We start from the raw sequence: 23,287 nt of genomic DNA, 5'->3' as shown, positions 1-23,287 counted from the left end.
GGCTCCTGGCTGCACCGGAGGGGGACAAAGGGGGACGCTCCAAAAGATGAAACAGCCATCCCGAGACCCATGGGCGAGCAGGGGGCTCTGGGGCATACTGGGGGAAAACTGGGGGGTCCTGATGCAACCAGCAGGTAAATGGGGGGGCTCTGGGGAGCACCAAAAGCTGAACGATGGGCTGCGCTGCACACCCAAGGGACGAAAGGGGGTCCTGGGGAGACAAGACACCAACCAGGGGGACATGGCGGGGCACCGGAGGGCAAACGGGGCAGTCCGGAGCGGGGAGGGCAAGGGGAGGGAACTGGAGGCACAGATGGGGTGGGAGGATCTGCTCAGGGTGCACAAGGTGAGGGAGGGATGGCCCCAGCAGCAGAAGGGACCCAACTGCGGGCACAGACGGGAACCAAGGGCGCCAGGGCACACGCTGCCCTCGCCGCATCTCTCCTCTCCGTGCTCAGCTCCGCTTCCTTCCTGCCTCACACCAATTTTTCTGCACATGCCCCCAGATCACCCCACTGCACGCTCAGCTTCCGTGCGTCCCCCCACATCACCCCATTCCCCTCGCCACGACAGCCATCACATCCTGCGGCTCTCACAGCCCTTCGTAACCAGGAACGGCAGGTCGGGGGGTCTCAAAGGAGAGGGACAGCAAGAAAGAGAACCAGCATCGCTGCCAGCCCTAACCCACAAAGGGATGGGACTCCTCCTTGACTTTTCAATCTTCATTTCTTGCATCTTCTGCCATCGTGTGGCCAGTGGAAGAACGAACAATGAGAAGTCAAGGGACATGCATTGATTTACTGCTCCTCATGTTTATTCCACCTTTGAGGTTCATAAAGACTTATTTTCAAGTTCGCCATTGCTTGAAATACACATTTTGCCAAGCTGACCCACTTTATAAATCACTTATGTGAAAACTTGATTTCTTCCTTTTGGAAAATGTCTTAAACACACACATTGGATCACTAGGGTAGTGGGAAGGAGAAAGAAGCAGTTCATCATTTATTGGCTGAAAGAAGTGAAAAAGCTCGATTACAGAAACTGCTCCGGTATCATTACAGCAAACAGAACGCGCTCTGTAACACAGCACAAACAACGCCAAGCAGTCCTGTTCCTTCAGCTAAAGGGTTGATGCTCACAAGCTGCTTAGGAAGAATTTAGCCCTCTTGGGAAGTGGGGAGAGGTGAAACACAACATCTAAACAAAGCTCTCTCCGCTCCCCATTTTATTGAATATTTAGTTTGAGTAACACCTATGAGGAAGTGTGCTGCTTCTACATTCACTGTGAAGAATTCTCCCCAAAACAGATTACACAGTCACCTTGAGGAGTGTGGTGGCTTGGAGTTGGCTCAGAAGAGCTTAGTGTCTGCAGACCACAGCCCCGGGCAGCAGCTGCGGAGGCAGAGCCACAGTCGCCACGTTCCATGTCAAAAAGGCACCTCTGTCACGACAATGTTATCAATACACTTCGGCCAGTTCTCCCTTGGGCTCAGCCGTAGTCCTGCATGCTCCAGCACAGGGTAGCGGCAGATTTTCAGCTTGCAGCCGATAGACGGAGGTCCCCCGAGGAGGGGAAGGTAAAGCCAATCTCATTGACCAAGGGAAGGTTTCCACATTACCCAAGGACTCTCCCTCATATCCTGGGGGGACAGGGGGGCACAAAGAGCTCAGGAACCCTTGATACCCTCAAATAATATGAACGAGGGCTTCAGTGCTCACGGGTTTCAAATACCGATCAGGCTCCTTTGTCAACTAACACAGAGACTGGTTTTCGTTACCACCTCTCCTCTTCCCCCACGCTCCAGGCCACGGCTTTGCCCGGAGCCCAGGGTGAAACCAGCCCCAGGGCACTGAGGTGCGTGAGCGACGGCGGACGTAACCCCTGTGCTTTGCTACTTCAACATGATTAATGTAGATTTGTAAAACCTCACATCTAAGTTGTGCTGGTGTAATTGGCACCTAAGGAAAATCTGTAAACAAAAAGCCTGATAGAGTAACAGAACACGCGCTGCAGGCTGCTCAAGGAATTCACAGGCTCAGCCTAGAGGAAAATTCAAGTTCCTGCCCGTGTCCGCAGCTGCTGTTCACAGGCCTGGGAGACGTACCTGACAGAAGCCAGCTACTTCAAGCTTGTGTTGCCTGCCACCGTCGCTCGCGTTTCACTTCCTCACGTATCCTCTGATCAACAGCTTCCTGCCAAGCCTTCGCTCGGAAACCCCTCTCAACCCCTGAGGACTGGAGCGGTGGCTCACCGCAGGCGGGAAATACTGCGAGAGACAGCATCAGGCAGCTCAGTCCGCGTGAGGAGAAGCTTTCAAGAGTATCTCAACGCTAGGATCTGTACTGTCAGTATTTAGATTAAATGAGGGCAGCAAGTTTAGCACATATGCATCTGTGTTGCACTTGTACCTTGGGCACAAAAGCACCTTGCTTGCACAGGAAAGCCAGGAGTAAAAGGGACCAGCCCTGTTTTAAGGTCCAATCGGAGGAGTGAACACCCCCAAAGATACAAGAGAATGAAAGATAAACCAATCCTAAAATCCCCTTCTGCTTCTAAAATACCAATGTTTCTAATAATGACTGGATTTGCTTTTGTTCCTTACACTGCGCCCTCAGTGTGCCAGACTCTAGTTTATCCTCCCAGGTAACAGGAGCCGAGAGGCAACCCTGCGTTCGCTACCTCCGTATGCGGGGGAATCTGGGAAAAACCCCGAACAAACGGTCAGCCTCATCCAGCAGCCCGTGTGGTGACAAACGAACACAAATTCCTTCTTTGGAAAAGAGGAAAGGGCAGGCACAGTGGGAAATTTGCCAGCAAATACTGTAGCTGCTGAGCCGTCGCCCTTGCTACAAGCACAGCGCAAGAGGCAGAAAGAACAGAAGCGTTACATTACTGGAAGCCAAGGAAATGGAGAAATACATCTCTCATCTAACCCAGTCATCTCTCCTTCCCAACATGCAGATCTTGCTACTTCCCCCTTTCCTTCTAGCCTAAACTTTTCCAGAAATACCCTAACTATACCAGGTTCTCTTTTCCGGCCACCTCTCAAGCGGCACGGCTTGTACCAGTGCCTGTTACAGGGGTACGCAGTGGGTTTAAGAAGAAAGAAGTCCCTGAAACGTGCCAACAGCCCTCAGTTTGAGTAGTGGAGTTTTCATCAAATAGGGACAGTAGGTTTTTGTTTTCTCTAGAAGGGGTTAAGTCCAGCCTGGGGTGAGACAAGACCCCAAAGATTTCCATTCTGCTCTGCCAAAAAAACCCCAACAAACTAGGACTGCCAGCTGACAAAGAGGCTGAACAACAGGGAAAACTGCAAATATTTCAAATCCTGAAGGCACTTGATCGGAGGAGCACTACACATCAATAGGTGCTGGGAGCACTTCCCGTGGTGTCAGCAGAGCTGAGGAGGACAGACTGACTGGAAAGACCAGGCTGGGTACACAGACAGCAAGAGCCGACCATGCTCAGAGGCAGAATTCGATCCCATAAAGCTCCCATAACCTTTGGCTTTCCCTCTCCTGAGCGGGCACCGAGAACTGCTTGGAGAGGGTGGAGGTGTCTGAGGTATGTGCAACATCTCGGTCATGGTGATGCACCAGCACGGTGGTGCTGGAGGTCCAACTGCCTCTCCATGGAGGGTGGTCTGGGCTACGCTTGGAGTCCCAGTAAGCGCGCGGTGTTCAGCACATCATCTCTCGTCAGGTAGCAGCCACAGAGCTGGCGGTACCCTGTGAACGCTTCCCGTCCGTGCAGGACGCGCCAGTTATCTATGAACAGTGCCTGCAGGTGAAGAGAAAGGACCATCAGAAGAAGGGAAACCACCGTGGCCAGGGCTGGAGGTCCCTGGGACTGGAAGGGCAAGTAAGGGTTTGCCGTAGCAGGCATGACCTGTCCTGTTTCCTGTTCACCACATCAGACTATAGCCAGATGTTTCATTTGATCGGCACAGCTGGTTTACCTGAAGCCAGCGTTTTGTTCTGCTGCTAATACAAGTTAAAACATGACAGCCAGCAAAGCCCAGAAATACGTCCTGGGCTGTTTCTTGGCTTTTCTGTTGGAAAGGTTGTGCAATAGTTCACCAGTACCAGAAACCGGCCATCTTCAGCCTGTGTGTGCCACTCCCCCCCAGGCGTCCTTGGGAACAGAGAGCTGTAGGGGCTCCGATATGATCATCTTCCCTGCTGGGCTGCTTAATTTTTGGGGCCCTGGGCTCAGCCTGAATCTAGACTTTACAGGACTAGAATCCCTTCAAGCAGGCGCAGCTGAAGCAGCCATGCACCGTAACACCTTCAAGCCTACAACCGTGGCTCTGGCTCTTTAAGCTCCTCCAAAGCTGCACCCAGCATCAACCTTCCAGGTACAGGGCAGAGCTTTTTCCTGTCGGTACCAAGGCGTACTAGCCACTTCTGGGACAGTGAGGATAGCCCAGGTCTCTTGCGATCCACTAGCAATGTAAGGGTTCAAATATAACCTCAGAAGTAAATTCGGCTTCCCACACCTTTATATTTTCTTCTAGAAGAAGTTAGAGGCTGAACATTAAGTGCTCCCAGCCTCTCTGCTTCTGAGGGTCCTCATCTCAGTGACTGGAAAGATCTTCCTCTTCTCCCCCAGCTGGGACAAACATCCTCTGAGGCAGGGGTTGAATTAAACATTTCTGCCTTATCTGGAAGCCCCTAGTCTTTTAGGACAGTAGGAACACACCCCCCAGATGCCAGTAGTGCAACACAGGGCACCTTAAACCAGCTGTAAAGAGGAAAACTGCAGCATACGGAGCTTGCCTGAAGCATTCACCTCAGTCCTAACAAGCCTGCGCGTCCGAAGGAGCGCCCTGCCGCCCTCCCTCTACCAAACACGCAGGAGCCTCCCAGCTCCACGTCCTACCTTGCCCGGCTTCAGTTTGACCCACAGTTCGTTTTCCGGTCTCCTGAGCTCTGTGGTGAGTGTGCGGTGAGCAGCGTACCAGCGATGCACGACATCGTAAGGCACAGTGTTGATGACAGCACGATCGTAGTTATTGTACCTAGAAGTAAAGAGGAGATAAGAGACCGCCCACGTGGCTCCAGGAGCACAGCCGGGTATTTCCAAAGGGAACCTCAGGAGCTCGTAGGATCAGTCAGTATTTAAGGGAGGCTATGCAGACGACTAGGGAGGTTACGCTGCAAGTGCGGGACTTTCAGGAGAATACACAACACTGGGACCAAGGAGGAGTTTACTGGCAAGTGTAAAACTGCTCTCGCTGTGTTTTCATGGAAGGATGCGCCACAGCGAGAGGCAAGACTGAGCTGTTCAGAATAAAAGTGCGGAGCAGTGCTGGACAGCCTCCTGCACTAAGCCAAGCCGGAGTTTCAGAAAGCAGCCCGAATTTCCTCTGAAGAGGGCCAGTCTCCGCTCTCCCCGTTCCCTGTGCACCAGGCTAGTTTCCAGAGGCTTTTTCAAAGAACAGCCGAATTGTACTGCCTCTCACATGAGAGGAGATGAGGGCAGGCAGCTGAAGGAAGGATGACAGGAGTGACAAATCAAAGCTCAGCACTGACACGCATCTTTCTATCGGTGGTTCTGACACTTCCTTTGAAGCAGCAATGCACAGCCCAGGAGGAAACGTACTATGTTTCTGTGGTTTCACCCCTGCCCCATAAACATACATTGGTTTTGAGTTTACGATATCTTCTGGAAAACCACTACCATCCGCCACAATCCCCCCTCCTCCCCATAAGCAAGAGGCCTCACATTGATATTACCGGATCAGATAAAGCTCGTTGTTCCAGGGATAGACATTGAGAACCGGCCCAACTCCAATCATGTGGTTGTGACAGTCTCCCACGTTCTCAACATACTCGTGCTTCAGCGGCACCTTGCTGAGCAGCTCGAATTGATCGGGGGCTTGCCGGAGAACCTGCTCTGCCGCGTAGAAACCATCCACCAGCAGCGTCCGCCCGCCCGTGCCCTCGTGCTTCAGGCAATGAAACACCTGGATGCTGCATGGGCGAGAGAATCCAGAGCACAAAAGACCTTGGCTGCCTGTCCTGTGAGGAGAAGGTGCTCCCCACGGACCCAGACAGACGCAGATGGATGCACAACCTTTCTCTGATGGTTGCGACAGACGTACTTGCAACACACTTTATTTCTCTAAGACCTGCCACGGAATGGAGACAGACCAGCAAGAAATGGCTGTACTTGCTGTTTCTTCAGGCCCATCCTCACACATTTCACTTTCCAAGAACAGTGCTAGCTGCCTACACCACCTCCCACATCAAGTGCTGTGAGTCTGGGAGACTTCAAGAGGTGTAAGATCAGGCCCGCGTCACCCAAAGTCCACCCAGGCAGTAGGATGCAGAGCTTCAAAAGCACAAAACTAACTTCCCTAGAACATCTTGGAACAAGAGGACAGTTAAAGAAAAGCTGGTTGTCCTGCTGAGTTCTCCAGGAACTAGGAGGGGAGCCCAGGGTGACTCTCGCTCAGAGGCAGTACATCATGTCTCCCCAGGCGGTCAGGAGACCCTTCACGGCCGCACATTAAAGACCCTTTGGAAAGCCTGGAGCGGAGGAGTCTCCAGTGAGGAGTCTGCCTCCAGGGATGTCCCCTCCCTAGTGGGAAGCCATCCAACCCAGCTTTTGTCCTATTACTTCTCTGAAGCTTCTCTTTCCCTGCATCCAAGCAAGGCAGGCCTCGTGCCATTAGGAACAAATACCCAGGAGCTGCCTCGAGCCACCTACTCCCAATTTTTGCAGTGTACCAACTTCACTTGTCAGAAGATTAATTGCGAGCTTCTGGGAAAGCCTTTACCCTCTGATCTCTCTTAACCCAGTCCCACAGCAAGCGATGGTGGCAGGACCCTCTCGGCTCCACCCGCTCTTATCCCCACAACAGTTTCAGGATAATATTACAAAGTCAGCCCACAAGCATGGGAGCAAAGGACACTGTGCCTCAAAGGTAACAATCTCCTCCTGGAGCTCAGGGTGCCTAGGAAGCCTTTTCTGAGGGCAGGCTCTTTGGTACCCAGCCGGTGAGAGAACATTGCAGTCTTTCCCATAGCTTGGGGAGTTTCTATCCTCTACCCTTTGCAGTAATGTAACTTCGGATTTGTCAGATTTGGCCAATTTCAGCCAAAGCAGTGGGGGAAAGCAGACATTGAAATGAACACATCTTTCTTGAAAAACCCCTCATTTCATTTAGAAGCAGGTCAAAGATTGTTTCAAGCGTTTCGAAAGCAAGTCTGAAACAGGCTGGGAAGAAGGGATGTCTGGCAGAGGTGGGGGCTCAGGAAAGCCAGAAATTCATGTTCTTCCTGCACAACTATGGTTTTGCAGAACTGCAAGCATTAATGGTTAGCCCTACCAATTTAGCCCATGCTGTCATTGCTTGATATAATTCAGCTGACTGCAGATGAGACTACACCTACCTGAAGGGAACCCTTCCAAGTGGAAAAGAAAGGTATAAAAGTAGGTAATGAGCTCTATGGTTCTGGCACCAAGCAGTTCAATCAAAGGTCTTTTATAAGCTGAAGTTCTGATTACTAATTATTTTTTTTTTTAATTTGATTTTGGGGAAGATTTTGCAGGCTCCTAAAACCAGTCAGCCAAGCATGTAACCCCATGCAGGTCAGGAAAGCACACGGGTTCTGCAGTCAGTTCACTGAAAACAGGGAATCCACCTAGATCTGGCTTGAGGCATGTGGCAGTACCTTTGTGCATACAGTTCCAGCTCCGCAGAGCACACTAAAACCCACTTACCTTGCTCCTGACACCGAGCTGCTTCAGAATGAACGCTACTGGTCTGAAGGGCTGCTCCCCAATCCACATGCAGCCAGCAGGTCTGGCCCCTTTGTCCTCCCCTGCTTTTACAGCTCTGCACCACAGCCCTTTCCCATTAAGATGTTTAACAAGTTAACAGCCTCACTTGGAAAGAGCTAATCCTGCCCCAGGGCAGGAGGCGTGGACTGGATGACTTCTCTTTGTAGCCCCAGTACCATAGCAGATCACAGTACTTCCATCAGCTCTCCCCCAGGCCATTTCCCCATGATTCCCCTCTTGATTGAAATGAAAGCAGACAAAAAAAATTAAGCTAGAAATTAAGCCTAAGTCTCTTGCACTTCACTGTGAACCACGATCAGGGCTGCTGCCTTTCCTTCTCCAGCTGTGCGTAAAACTCGCAGCCCAGAGGCTATATCAGAAAAGCAGTTTGCAAACTAGCATTTGAGGAACAGCGCTGTAGCTACAAACTGCTTTTGAAAGCACAGACACGGGTGAACTTCGAAGGGCTGGGGAAGCCCAGTTTCTGCCTACCTACAGGGCTGCACCACTGCCAGAACGCAAACCCCAACCTGTCTGAACTGAAGCAGAGCGACTGCACAAAGCATACGTGAGCACGGCACGTACATCGCTGCCGCTCGCAGCTCAGGAGGGCAGAGACTGCTGCTGCAGGCTGTGCCAAGGTGAGCTGCTCTCCCTCCTTCCTCGCAGGCTACCGCTAACCCAGCTCAGCCAGCCAAACCGACGGTGCTGATGGGGGTGAGGAGGGTTTGCCCCAGGTCAGCAGGATTCAGTCAAAGCAACCTTTTGCAGCACCTTTGGACAACAGCTGGTATGGGGCACTTGCTGCAGGAGGAGCTGAGCCTTGCCAGAGGTACCCAAAAGACAAATGAACTGCTTCTTTCTGTGAGGCTGAATGCTGTGTCAGTCACTTCAGAGCCTGAGGAGGGTGATTTCAGAACAGACTGCCAGAGGAGCTTCGGGGTAGCACAGAAATGACTACAGCGCTGAGCCACCTTTGTGGCTACAAAGCTACTTGAACCACAACGATACCAAGCCAGCTATCTAACAGCCAAGTCCTTCATCCCCTGCATTCTGGAAGACCTAGAAGTTTCAAACATAGAAAGAAAGATGATCTACAGACTACCCTGCTCCACAGGGATCAGAGAGGACCCAGAATTGCTGTGCGACTGGCAGAAGTACATCCCATCAGCAGCATGGGAGACAGCGAAGCCCATGCTGCTAGAAACGGCACCACTGCGAATCGCTCCTGCCTTCTGCACTGTGTCTGTGAACCAGCAAGATCACGTACCCGCAGGGCTCCTGGAAGTAGGTCGTGTCGGTGTGACGATCCAGAGCCAGCTTGGTGTAGGCAGTGTCTCCCCGAGAGAAGTCGGAGGTAAAGTACCACATCCTACCGTAAATGGTCTCCCTGCAAAAGAGGCGGGCGGTTATCACAAAGCACCGCGGGGATCACTGCGGTGGGTAAAGCTGACCCTGTCCTGCATTTGAGGCTACTCCCCTTCATCCTATGTACAGAGTAAATTAAAGCAGAATAACTTAACAAAATTCAGGCTGTCAAGAGATGGTGCTTCCAATGCTTCCTCTAGTATTCAATGTCTGTCCCTTTCCTCCTCGAGGAGGCTGATGGCCATGAGTCTGCTTCCCTTCCACAAACACGGATCTTCTTTCCACACCAAACATCAGTCCCAGTCAAATCAAGGAAGCCACTGAGCGACATGAGGAGTTGCCAGAGCGCAGCTAGCCCTTGCTTGTACCCGCCACAGGGCTGCCTAATAATCCCATTTCTTGCTCTTAGGATCCTGCATTTCCCACCTCCCCCCTACAACCCACATGGAAGGGGACAGACAGAAGGTAAGGACAAACAGTGCTCAGGGGCTACAGGGTGAGGGGAAAAAGAACTTGGCTGGTTATTCCTTGGAGCCCCTCATTTCTACGTAGGGTCACTATTCATTAAAAGAAATCCCTCCTCTTCCAATGGCCCAAGGCAAGTTAAACTGTTTCTGCAGCTTGGATAAAACTTGAAACTCAAACCCCGTCTTGCCATGCTGTTGGTGTGTTTTAAACAAACACAGAAGAAACATTTCTCAATATTTTCATTTAGCAAGAGCTACAAATTGTTTTTGATCTCCCTGGCTCCCAGGGCCAGGGCTGCCCTCCTAACCTTTCAAGTCATAACAGGAAATGTCTCTCCTTGCAAAGCTCAAGTCTTCCCAGACAGGCTACATCCTTCAGTCCCTCCTCTGTGCAGTCCTGCTGTCACTAAAGTCCTCACACACTCCCGAGGCAGCTCTATAACCTAGCGACTCCAGGCTCTCCCCTAAGAAGAGGGCAGATCCCACAGGGCCATACTCCATCTCAGCTCAAGTGGGCTGGCCAGAGGCTGTAGAAGACCCAGACCTTTTGTTCGCAAACCAGGCCACAGTGCACAACATACAGGGGTAAGAGGGCAGCACCTTTCCAAACAAAAGGAAAACAGTCTACCCTTCCCAGGGCAGCCCCACTTACCTGATTAAGCTGATCCTTTCCGCTAAGATTTCTGTGTCCTCTTTGGTGGGAGTGACATTCTCTACGAAAGCAATCCCATATAACAAGAAGTTTTGCAGGAACTCCTTCAGGCCCTCATCCGTCTCCAGGAAACTCCGGCAGTCGATGGATGGGACCTGGGCTTGGCGGTAAATTTCTGCATTCCAGAGAATCCGCGGGTGCATGACCTGCTGCTTCTGCCCCTCGTAGCTGTTCTTCACCAGCCACTCCAGCCCATACCGCGTCACGTGCCCGTCCGGCCCTTTGAAACGGGAGAAGGGACACAGTCACCACAATCGCACGGAACAGCCCCAGATCACGGTCAGTGCAATCATCAGTCTAGGACAGTCCTCACCCTTTTAATCGTGTCTGGCTGCACCCTGATGCCACCCAAAATATTATCTGGTTAAGGCCACAAGTCCTAAGAAGCATTGTCCTTGCTGCAATGACTCCAGAGCTAAGCGCTTCAACTTGAGCGGTTTTGTTTTCTATTGACAGGACTCCAAGGAGAAGTAAAGCACTGAAGACAAGCCCATAAATAAAGGTGAGCTACAACAAAAGGAAGAAAGCGGCTGGGAAGCTGAGGAGAAAGGACAGAAAACGTGAATTCTGATCAGGGAGACCAGCTCAAATAGGACAGGGTAAGGAAAAACCAACCATTTCTTGACCAACCTGTTCACTACCCGCAGCGCTGCAGTGTTCAAACAAACCAGTAAAATACTCAGACACTGCAGATACACACATCTCTACCCAAGAAGAGCTGGGGGGGAAGGGGGAGGAAAAACAGACACAAATTTAGGACTGAGGCATGTTTACAGTAACAGTGCTGCTCAGAAGAACACATTTTAAAGTTTGCTTACAGCTAAATCTCTTCCCAAAACAGCTACTGATTTAGAGATAAGGCTGACCTCTCCCAGCAAGCCTAAGGGTGGGATTCATCAAGAAGGCTCCCTCCAAACAGGGCTGGCGGTCTGTAAAACACACAGGGTACAGTCGCTTGGCTACTTACACGTGAGGAAGAGCGTGGTCTCATCCACTCGGACAGCCTTGGGTTTGATTCCCAGGTCCACGCTGGCCGTGTCCAAGCTGCGCTGGTTGGTCTTGGCGTTGTAGCAGGAAGCCGAGCGGCAGTGGTCTCGCAGCCAGACAAAATCAAAGCGCATCAGTGTGTTTGCATACCTGAGCTCTGCAAAGAAGGACAGGCTCAAAAAATGCACTGGTGCCTGGAGCACATGAGTTCTGATCCCACTTAGAGGGTGCAGAGGCCGTTAGCCTTAGCATCTCTTTACATAGATTAAGCTAGCTTGTCACAGGATGAAGACCAGGCAGAAGACCTTCACAGAAGGCCAGGCGGTCAGCATTCTTGCCGTGGTCTCCCTTCTTACCAATCTACAGGCAATCTCATCCTGCAACAGGAAGGAGCGCGGCTAACAGACATGCTGGTCACATACTTACATCTATCATCTCTCCAACAAGTAGTAAATTCGGAGCTGTACAGCAGCTGCTGTACATAGTTGTAGAGCCCAGCACAGGAATGCAGATTAAGAGTCAAATAAAACAGCTAAGCAAGACTCAAAGCCTTTCAGAAGGGGGTCAGAGCCAGCAGGGGCAACAGGAGAGTCCCTCCTGCTCAGCTTTGAAATCCAGGTATCCAAGGTCACTTTGCAGTGGGACAACAACAATGTCCTTTCTTGGGGCCACTTCGTTGGATAAAGTACCAAGCAACTCCCTTTTGCTTACAAGTGATTCAGTACCAACATCTAACTAGCCCCAGGCAGACAGACACAGGACCAAACCAAACAGGCCATGGGGCAACACGTGCCTCAGGTACCAAGTCACCTCCAGACACAGAAGGACAGAAAGCAGCATCAGACAGCATTTATAACTGGCTTGCTGCGTTACTTCACATTAAGACACACTCTCCCTGCTTCTTCCTTAAGCAGTCTCACAGCAAGGTACTATTTCCATCAAAAAGGCTTTTATGCCCCCCAGCTCCTGCTGCTCAGGTCATCCAGCCACGCAGAGAGGCTGCAGGCAAACCCGCTCCAACGACCGTGGTCCACACATCAGTGTTTTAGGGAAAACCTGCACAAGTGGGGACAAGAGAGCTGGGCACACACCAGCCAGCCACCCCGCCTGCCAGAGCCCCGAGCCTTACACAGAAAGTAAGTGCCTGGCAGGGCAATGCAGTTATTGTTCAGGAATCCCTCAATTCCATTTCCAATTTAACCATTGCCTCGTTGATCACAAAAGCGGACCTGCTGTATCCTGCCTTTGGGAATTCCCAAAGGTAACATGAAACACGAACTCCAGCGTGCATCCCTCTAAGGCAGGCCATTTCAGAAGAAAATAAAAAATACACTCCCAGGGAAGAAGGTTGGGAAAACCTCACTCCTCTCCCCAGACAGACTCAGAAGCAGGTACACACACACCCAACACACCTACCTAGATGATCACCATGCAACTGCCAGGCACACTTGAGGGACTCCGGGGCTGTGTGATGCCAGCGAGCTGCAGGAGGGAGGACGATCCTTCTGCCACGGGGCAGCCATGGCGAGCGATGTCTCGTGCTTCCACTCAGCCGGCAAGGCACCTTGAACAGACATGCCAGCCTCCTGCACCACATCCTGAGCAGCCAGGAGAGAGAGAAAGAACAAGGTGACTGGGCTGTGCTACTGCTTCACATTCCCAGGTTTGATCTCTGCGCTCCTACGCCAGGCACCATAAGCACTTCTGGGAAAGGTGGCATCATCCCCACAACTGTAATTTAACTGACAAAAGAGGCGAGTGAGAACTAGTCCACTGGGGAGGAAGAAAAGAAATGGGCACGATGACTGGCAGCCTGACCAGAGGAGAGAGTCACCTACCTCCTAGGCACCACTTGGACACAAAAAATAACTAAACACAGAGTTTGGAGTCTCATATAAAACACCTTCACTGCCAAGCCTGAGTACCAGCGTCACTTTTTCATTCTCCCAGTGACAACGCAATCAGGCATGCTGCCAAGCTTTTTCCAGCACCTACAATCCACGCTTACTGTTAACAACACGCAGACGACGCAGCAATCTCCACCGAATCAGGCGCTTTGCCCTCGTTTAGGCCAGCTGCAGCAGATACTTTTGCAGACATCACCAACACCTCAGAGGAAGACTGTGAAGTTGCACGTGAAAACTTGCTGCCCTCAAAACCAGCATGTAATGGAAGGAAGAGGGAATTTACCGTTAGGGGCGCAAGGAATATTTTTAAACAAGCTAATTCAATCTGTGCACATCAACTGGAAACAGGAGGAGGGACAAAGGTGTCTTGCTTATTTTGTGACCACTGTAAACCACAGCAGAAAACAGTCCTGAGAAGAAACAAATGAGATCCTAGGATTTATCAGGCAAAGCCATTCCAGGAGAGACAGCTGTGTCTTCAATGCTCCTATGCAAAATACTGGCAAAACCTCATCAGCTGCAGGTCTTGTCCCCTCTCCGGCTTTCCCAGTTTAAGTTCACCATTCCTGGACAGAGCTACAAGGATCAGGGAAGTGAAGTGACCTTGGTAAGAGAAGCAAGGACTCGAGGAACCCAGTAACTGGGTCAGTTCTAGAAGTATGCAAAACAATGAAGAGGAGGAGGAAGATCTTTACTTCTGCTGAAGGACACAGCTGGCATGGAAAAGAAACCAACTGTGGTTAATTTTAGGCTAGAGATTAGAAAGCAATTTCTCAGAGGGAGATCTGTAACAACTCTTCAGCATAAAAAGAGCAAAAACCTTGCAAGTTTTAAGATATGAAGCCATGGTCAAAATGTCCTGTCATGTTTATTAATTTCTAGAGCTCAGGTCTAAACCCAGCAGGATTTTAACAGTACTTTGGTTTGAAGTGGATAGAAACGCAGTGTCACTAGATAAGATACAGAGTCAGAAAGCATTTCTTATCCTGGACTTCTGATTTTCCTTCATTTTCTTATCTGAAAAGTACAGGGACTGGGGCTTTGGCTGTCCAACCTCCTTCCCCACTTCATAGCTGATTCAGCGCAGAGATCTCAAAACTTGGTAGTAACAATAAAATCAACAGAGGTGCCGTATTCCCAGACAACAACTTGTTAAGTAGGAATACAATAAAATACAGTTTTGCGAGGTTTTGGCCACAGCCTGTGTACAACTCACTGACAGCTTTAGCGCTGCAGAAAGATTTTAACTTGGAATTTCTGATTTCTGCAGCTGCTAAAATGCAATGCTCAGGCCTCAGCAGGCTGCAGGGAACCAGGCTGTCCTGCGAGTCAGCTGGTTTCAGACCAGAAGCTGATGTTTCGCTCCACGTAGCAGGAGGGGAGGCACTGGGAGCTCCTTGCTTGCTGCCTGACACCTGCCCTAACTGAGATCTCTGCTAGCACAGCTGACCTTGTACTTCAAACACCACTGGGAAACTCTTCATCGATGCCGACTGAGCCGTGACATCCTGAAGGACTCCAGCATTCTCACTACAGACAAACTGGGGCGCTGCAGAACTTACAGAGCCTGAGCCAGAGTTACTAGGCATCTGAAGACACACAAGAACAACGACTTTCCCTTTGGTGGTCTCCAGGCAGCCAGAACATCAGTTTTTTGTAGAAATGCCAATGCTAAGTTCTGGGGGAATGCTTTCCGACACCCCTCTCCACTCCCCCAGCTTTGAAAATGTAGTATAGGAAAAAGAATTAGCCAAATTTGATATGCAAAGTTAATAACTAAGTGAAGAAAATCTACAGCTATAGTAAACCAGGAGCTGACTATGATGTTTATTGACTTTCCAAAACTTAAAAAGTGATTTAACTTCCTGACCCAAGCATTACGACTCACAAAGCTTAAGATTATTCTTTGAGAAAGACACACAGGAGGGAAGACTCTGTCCAGTTTGGCTTTTGGATATCAAGGACATCCACTAACCCAAGAATGGGGCAGGGGAAAGAGGAGTAAGCTTGTTTGCGCACGCCTGGTGTCTCCTCACACAGGACCCAAAACTGACGGGAAAAGCTCGGCTACAAATCCATTTCGAAGGTGGCCTCTGCCTGGGGCGGCTCCAGCCACAGTTATCTCTTTCTGCACATGTTTCCTTTTATCTCCTCCTCTTCCAATATCAAAACTTACCAGAGAATAAACACAGGTAATGGTAAGTGACCCAGATATTTAATCTAATCAAGGAGACCTCTTGCTTTTCTGCTGTTCTGGCTGCAAGCAGACACCACAAACAACTCACAGAGAAGCCTTAAATTAAATCTTTCCAAGAGATACTAAAACTAAGAGGAGCTGAAAACAACAACAACAGAGTCTGTATGATTAGAGAGGATTTACATTCTGCCTTTGTGTTTGGTTAATCAGAACTAACAGCTCTCTCCTGGCTGGAATCAGTTATGTGAGCACCTCACCTTTATGCCTCTCATCTTTATGTTGTCCAGACCACATGCAGTCCACTGGGCAGCAGTGAGATGCAGCAGCTCAGAGATTTCAAGACAAAATTTCCCTCAAAATTCAAAAACAAAGGGCAGGAGGAAGAAGACACTAGGCTACCCTGCATGTAAACACAAGTGGACTTTGAGAAGGGAGAGACGTTCAGTTACCAAGTCTGCCCAAGCAAGACAAAATCCCATGCAGACATTATAGGTGAAAACTCAAATATATCATGATTTGAGGAATTACCGTAAATCTCTTGAGATAAAAAGAGAGGAGAGATGCTGTGAAAAGAGGAGGAAGGAAGAGCGGGCCTCATGAGGGGCTAGTCTGTCCAGGAGACTTCCTGCCTGGCCCTTCAGCGGTTCATCTCCCTGCTGACACAAGAGGCATTTGAAGTAACCAAGACTGGCTTTTGATAAAAAGCCACAATTCCCATTTTGAGCAAAGAAAAACACTGAGCTAGAAAAATGAGTAACCAAATAGTTTCAGCAATGAAAACGTACACGGAAGGAGAAACCACACAAGTCTGTGGTCTTTAGCCAGCTTTTAGCCAAAACCTTCCAGGAACACAGTGACGCTGGCCTGCTGGCACTAGGGAAGCCGCTCTGGTGCCCTAACTGCTGGTGCTGTGAACAGACCTGTTTCATCACCGTGACAGCGTGTCCAGCCTGTTTTTCGAGCTCATTTGACATCTGAAAAAAATCATCTGGTTTTCATTAAGCATTTCCAAACATCCAGTTGCTTACACTCACACATCCTTTTTCATGGCTAGAAGCACCTGGCTAAAGCAAAAGTTTCTGATCCATAAGAAATAGGAAAGTTCAGCAGCACAACAGGCCTTCCGAAAGAGAGAGAGAGAAAAAGAGAAAATAAATTGGTTTTTGAGGCAGCCAGAGAAATACTCTGTCCGCAGATCTCAGACAGGGCACACATCCTGCTGGCCTCTGGGCTACACATGGCTCATTTAGCCCGACGTTTCCATCCACTTTGGAAGACGTACCCGAACACCACACAGTGCCACTGCCTGAGCGAAGGTAACACGGATAAAAACCCCAAGGAGCGTGCAAAGGCCGAGACAGAGCTGCTGCCTTGGAGGGCTGTGCCAGAACAAGAGGAGCGAAGTACGCTCCCCCAGGTGACAGACCCCGTGGCAGGCCAAGTCCCCCGGGCTGGCAGGCATGTGCTTGGCTGTTCAGAGTTAAACCTTTAAACAGCCTGAGCTGACCTAGCTTACCTATTAATTACAAAAGAAACAAAAGGCAGATTGGCTGTCCCCTGCTGAGAAAGGCTCCTGCCCCCCCGCAGACTGCTCTGCTGCGGCAGACAACTATATTAGATCTCAGCTGTCAGGAATCAGATTCCCCTTCCAGCCCTTCCCCACAAGGGACCTCAATTAAATTAAGGAGCTAATAAAGACATCCCAGACACCACCAGGTTCACAGCTACTTCATTTTCCAAGAAATAAAGGTAATTATCTGCTCACCCCACCTTTAACGCCAACCACCTGACTCCAGACCCCCCTTCCCGTAACTTTATTGCAGTCTCCCGTTTGCAGTTACTTCATCCATCTGAAAGCAAAGCCTCTTCGGGCTGCACAGCTTCACAGAAACAAGCTCTTAACTCTTTTTTTTTTTTTTTTTTTTTCTCCCAGCAAAGCAACCAGCCCTCGTGGTACATACCCCGCAGGGATACTTATTGCGGTAAACTCTCACTAAATCATTTTATTCACCCGCTCTGGGTCCTGCCCTGGCAGAGAGGAGCCAGGCAGCTCTCCGGGCAGGGAGGGGTTGTCTTTTTATCACGGAAGGAGAGAAAAGAGCTCTGCCCATGAGCTGCAGGCTCTCGCTCCCAGGCTAATGGGGATCCAACAATCCCTACCCCAACTCCGCGTCGGCCAAAGTTACCTGGGACCGTGCGAACACGGGGCTGAGGCGGGGGAAGCGATGGAGCGAGGCTTCAGGCGGGCTCGGGACGCCGAACAACCGGCCAAGGGCTTCCACCGGCGGCCACGGCTCTTCCCCGCTGCCTTGCCCCGGGCCCCGCACCCACCAGGCCGCAAACGCCGCTCGAAGGCTTTTACACATTTACTGCTGCGCGGACTTCAGGAGGAACCACAGGCTCTTCGGTCGGGGTCTCGCTGACCTTTTCAAGGCAAAAAGTAAATAAATAGAGAAAAAGCCACGGTACAGACCGCACGTTGAGCTCCTGGGGCGCTCAGCCGAGGCAGCCCCCACGTCGCCAGCTCCGGGCACGGCGGGCTCCGGGAGGGGGAGGACGAGACCCGGAGAGCGCCCGGCCCGGCCGCAGCCCCGGTACGAGAGCCGGGTGCTCCGGGGAGCTGGGACCCCCCGCCTCAGGCCCCGACCCACCTCGGCAGCTCCCCCGGAGCTCGGACCGGCCGTGGCTCCTCCCGAGCGCCTTTACCGGGCCCCAGACCGGGCCGGGGAGCGGCGGCGGGGCCGGGGCCGCCTCAGGCGGCGTCAAACGGCGCCGCGGGCCGCCCCGGGGCGGAGCCGCACCACCGAAGGCGGGAGGGCTGGGCTAGAGCGCCGCCCGCCATAGAGAACGACCCGCGGGGTAGAGCGCCCGCACCCATAGAGACGGTACGGGATGAAGAACGCGCGGGGGCGGCAGGGGCCGGGGCAGCCCCGCGCTCAGCGGGAGAAGGGCAAGGCACGGCCCGCACCGGGCGGCGGCGGGAGACGCTACAGAACGCGGCCCCCACGGCTATAAAGCGTCGGGAGGCCGTCGTGTAGAGCGCCGCGCGCACCATAGAGCTCTGTGGGGGCGGATAGAGCGCCGCAGGCACCATAGAGACGTGGGTGTCTTGAGAGCGTGGAGACGGCAGGAGCCTCTCTAGAGACAGCCTCTGTGCGCAGGCACTTTTCACCGCTCCCGCCGTACGGCGGGCGGGCCGGCCCGTGAGCGCCGCTGCCGGGAGAGCGAGGAAGCGCTGCACCTCCTCAAGCGTAGAGCGCCCCGCGGGGGACACACACACACACAGAGACCATAGAGAGACACGCCGCAGCACAGAACGTCGCGGGGGGGGGGGGTGCGTGAGGGCGGCGCATGCGCACTGCGCTGGGCCACGGGCCGGCGGCGGGGCCGCCATGTTGCCGGTGGCAGCGGGGCCGGGTCTGGGCCCAGCTGGGGCGGGGGGAGCGGCGGGCCCGGCCCGGAGCAGCCCCAGGGCCTCTCCGCTCGGCCTGCACTGCGGCCTGCGCTCGGGGGGGCTCGTAGGCGTGCCGTGGAGCGGGGCCGGGCCTTCGGGAGCTGCCGGCACGACGCGGGGCGGGCCGGGGGGGGGTGTGTGGTGTGTGTCAGACAGGACTTTTTGGGGTGTAAAACGCTAAAATGCTGATTTTTCGTCTGACGGCACTGGAACACCGGCTCGTGTGGCGGGGAGGCTGAGGGGAGGCACGGAGCCGGGCGGCGGGCCCTGGCAGGCAGCGGTGCCGCCCGCTGGAGGGCCGCCTCATCCCGGCGGTGGCGGCTGCCGCCTCCCCCCGGCCCCGCCGCCCTCCCGCCGCCTCGCTGGGGGCTTGTTCCCAGCCCTGGGGCTTCTGCCAGCCGGAGCTGCTGGTCACCCTGCCCTGAGCGGGGTCCCCCGGGACAGCAGTTCTGCTCCCAAGTGCCTGGGGGTTGCCTCTGACACGAAGCACCTTCGGGGCAGGAGAAGGGCCGGGGTCTGGAGGGAGCCGGATCCGAAAGCGGGAGCACGGGGCTGGCAGCGTGGGGCGAGAATAAACGGCCCATGGTGGCACCTGAAGCTCTGAGGCGTGGGTCGCTTTAACCCGTCAGCCGTGTGCTTTAATGTGGTGTTTCTGTAGAGAAGCGGGTGGCTGTGCCGTGCAGCCCCGTCCTGTCGGCGGTTGTCCGTGCTGCACGTGTGGTGCTGAGGAGAAGCCCCCCCGGACCCCGTTCCTCCCTGCGGGGGCTCCCAGGTCGCTAGCTGACCTGGAGGGTGTCCTGGGACATCCCTGGGGACGAGCTGTGCTGGCAGGCAGTGGGGATGGCAGGACCTCCCAAAGTGGGCAGCCCCACTGCCCCCCCCCCCCCCCCCCGAGCCCATCGGACACATTCTGAGCGGTGCTGAGCCCCTGCTTCCACAGGGGTCACTGGGGTGGGGGCCACATCCGTGACAGGCAGCTGCTGGGGATCACGTGCTCCCGACAACCGCCCCAGCGAAGCAGCGGGTTTCCCCAGGGTGGTATCTGTGCAGTGCCCTAATTTCCATACCCCGTTTTCCAAAATTCAGGCCTTTTTTGAGTCCTTCCACTTTCCCTGCCATCACACTCGCTGGGCAAGAGGCAAGCCAGCCGCTTGCCACGATAGCCTTCGCGGCGAGGGGACGTGGTGGTGTGTCACCGCAGGTGTCTGTTTTCCGAGAGTGTTTTTCAAGAAAGGGGTGGGGGCGGCGCCTGGAACAGGCAGAGGAGCTGGCAGGGATCTGCCGCTTCCCAAAATCTCGGTGCAGCTCCCGGGGGAGATAAACAAGTTAGTCACTCGGTGAGCTCATGGCGGAGGCATCTCGGCTGGCCTCCATGAGAATTTGTTGCAGGCCCTTCCCGGGCTGCTGGGGCGCAAGCGTGCCCTGGTGTTGGCTCCCCGGAGGAGGCAGCGGCCGTGTGGCCGCAGGCGATGGCTGGCCCCGTGCTCCTCACCCTCGGGCAGTGCCCATCCCTCGGGCAGTGCAGCGGCATCAGGACGTCCGGCGGTTTGTGGTTCGCAGGGCTGTTTCTCGGACGAGCCGCCCTGCGGGACGTGCAGCGCGGTCTCCGGAGCTTGCTGGGGTTTGCGATCCCTCCTGTGCCCCGCAGAGCCGAGCTCCTGCTGCTGGCACGTACGCGCTGGCTCGCGTGGGCAGGGGCAGGCAGAGCTGCCGCCTCTCCCGGGTGCACCTGCTGCTTGGTCCCGGCACGTGGGACCTCGTGTGCTGGGAAAGCAAGCGCCTGGGAGCTTTCTGGGGATTTCCCAGCGAGAGCTGGGATCTGGGAATTTTGTGCCCCCCCCCCCCCCCGCTTCCTCCAGCAGCAGCTCTCACTCGCGTGCTCATCCCGGGGTCACAAACGGTTTTAAAAAAAGCAACATCCCACACAATGCTCTTCCCTTCTCTAACGGGTTCTGGTGACGAGGTACCGCATCCGGCCCGGAGCGTACAGAATTAGCCCTCGGCCTGGGAAAGGCCCTGCCAGTCCCTGCCGGCAGCTCCTGCGCCGCGGGGCTCCGAGGTCAGCGGCCCATCGCCACGCGCGGAGGAAAGTGACTCCGCATCCTACAGATGCATCCTCCATCGGGCTCTCTTGTCCCTCTCTGACGGATCGTGCAAGAAATCAGTCTCTGCTCCTCGCTCGCGGGATGTCTGGGAGGTGGCGCTGCCGGTGCGGCTGCAGGCGGTGCTTTCGGTGACGTGCAGGGCACACGCGGGTTTCTGTACGTGGCTTCTGCGCTGACAAAAATTGGGAGATATTTCCGCAGGTCAGGAGAGGGAATTCACGTTTTACAGGAAACGTGGCAGTTTCCACAAGAGCGGTGAGAACAAAGGGTGGCTGAGCAGATAGGGGACGTTCCTGGAAATGGTCCGTAGGACAAAAATGCTGAAAAAAGTCAATGTGGGTGTAGGAACTGTTTCATTTTGATGCACGTCCAGCCCAACCTGAATGTCACTGTCCAGCCCAACACAACCCAACGCAAATGACCCACCTCAACCCAAATGACCCAACATAACATGACCCAACGAGAATGACCCAACCCAACATAAATGACCCAACATAACACGACCCAACGAGAATGACCCAACCCAACATGAATGACCCAACCCAACATGAATGACCCAACATAACACGACCCAACGAGAATGACCCAACCCAATATGAATGACCCAACATAACACGACCCAACGAGAATGACCCAACGTAACACAACCCGACGTAACACAACCCGACATAACACCACCCAACGAGAAGCACACAACCCAACACGAATGACCCAACGTAACACAACCCAACGCAAATGATGCAACCCGGCCCAACTCGACACAACCCAACGTGGGTGACACAGCACAGCAGGATCAGAGGAAAATCCAGAGGACCTTTTAGAAAGGTCAGGGAGAGGAGGGTGCGCTGGTCCTACCCTCGCGCTGCTGCAGGGCCGTTGTGATGAGGTAGAAGGAGCAAGCCAACCTCGACCCAGCAGGACTTCCCCCTAATTAGTCTATCAACTGGTGAGACGTGGCTGTGTGTTAGGGGCCTGAGATCCAGCAGGATTTTCTGGTGTGTAATCAGGGGCTGAGCCTCTCTGCTCTTCCTAACTCCTTTCGCGGCGCCTTTTAGCACTAAAGTCACCTCTAAACATCTGTCTCTTACAGCGATCCTGGTCACTGATTTCAAGAGGAACGAGGGATCAGAGCCCAGCAGGAGAACCAGGAGCACGCAACCGTGTTAAGAAAGCGAGCTACCACCCGAAGCAAAGCCCGCGCTGCGGCTGGGATCCTGGCTGCGGTGGGTGATCCTCCGAGGGCGACCGGAGCCGAGGGAGCTATGCCGGGTCCCTGCGGGCGCAGCGGTGGGCTGCCCACGGGGCCGCTTGTGGTGTCACAGGCTTCACTGCTCCCGCTTTACTTCTCCCTGAGCTCCCACTCCCAAGAATGCATCACGTCCCCATGGAAACACAAAGGCTTATTTATTTGACTTGTTTCAGAGTTGGGGTTTTTTTAAATTTAATTTAATTCCCCCTCTCTCTCTCTCTTTTTTTTTTTTTTTTTTTTTTTTTTTAGTTATTCGAAGGAAGGAAGGAAGCCCAAACTCGAATGTTTGTTTGTTCTGTCCTGGCCGATGTTCCCTTGGTCGTGCTCCAGCGACCGATAAACTGGCAGGGAACCGGAGCGTGGAGCACGGCAGAGCCTGGGAAAGGCCGGGACCCCGCTTCCCCCGGCCTGACGTCACAGTTTCTCTCTGATTAGGTCAGCCTGGGGCCGCGTGCTGCCAGCTGCCTTCGCTGCCTCCGCTCCCCCTCGGACAGGCAGCGCTGTTCTCACCAGCTCACGGGACCATTCTTGGTGGGGTGTCTGCGAGGAGAGCATCTCCCCACAACCCCGCTTCCCTCCACCCCGCCCTGGCGTCATCTTCTGAGCCCCTCGCCCGCGGTGGGGCTGGGACCCACGGTTCACCCCTGGCTGTGGAGAACCCACAAGGGACCTGGGCCGGGGTGTGAGCTGTGCTCTTCTCACAGACCTTCACCTTCTTCATCTGGGATGGTCCCACTCAACCGCGGGCATCCAGCGATGTCTGAGGCCATCACAGACCCCCTTATGGGCTCAACGTGGCCCGTAAGAGGCAAATATTTATGGGGTATGATGTGCCAGGGGTGAGTGCTGGGTGGGGGAGCTGGAGGCTGGGTGGTCCTCTCGCTCCCTGCTCCCCCGTCGAGGGTAGGGACGCAGTTCAAAGGAAAGGGGAACGTGCAACGGGGGCTTGGATCAGCTCAGGAAACTTCTGAAGCTCTCCTGGGAAGAGCTTCTGCCCAGGGATGTTGGGGTGGCTCTGGGGGAGGTGAGACCCTGCCTCATCCCCCAGG

General features: G+C 53.6%; 1 protein-coding gene across 1 annotated transcript; it reads right to left on the bottom strand.

Annotated features, from left to right (window-relative positions):
- Positions 1-792: 792 nt before the first annotated feature.
- TMLHE (trimethyllysine hydroxylase, epsilon) lies at positions 793-18,224 on the bottom strand. Its single transcript, XM_075763768.1, has 9 exons — positions 18,082-18,224; positions 17,617-17,854; positions 12,743-12,924; positions 11,307-11,483; positions 10,280-10,559; positions 9,063-9,182; positions 5,740-5,976; positions 4,883-5,021; positions 793-3,781 (listed from the first exon to the last, which is right to left on the bottom strand). The coding sequence occupies exons 3-9, from the start codon at positions 12,921-12,923 to the stop codon at positions 3,650-3,652; spliced, it is 1,266 nt and encodes a 421-aa protein (XP_075619883.1). The 5' UTR covers position 12,924; positions 17,617-17,854; positions 18,082-18,224; the 3' UTR covers positions 793-3,649.
- Positions 18,225-23,287: the final 5,063 nt, after the last annotated feature.

Source organism: Balearica regulorum, chromosome 11 (assembly GCF_011004875.1).
Source record: "Balearica regulorum gibbericeps isolate bBalReg1 chromosome 11, bBalReg1.pri, whole genome shotgun sequence".
NCBI classification, from domain to species: Eukaryota; Metazoa; Chordata; class Aves; order Gruiformes; family Gruidae; genus Balearica; species Balearica regulorum.
The sequence above is the reverse complement of the archived record's forward strand: the minus strand, read 5'-3'. Positions and strand labels throughout refer to the sequence as shown.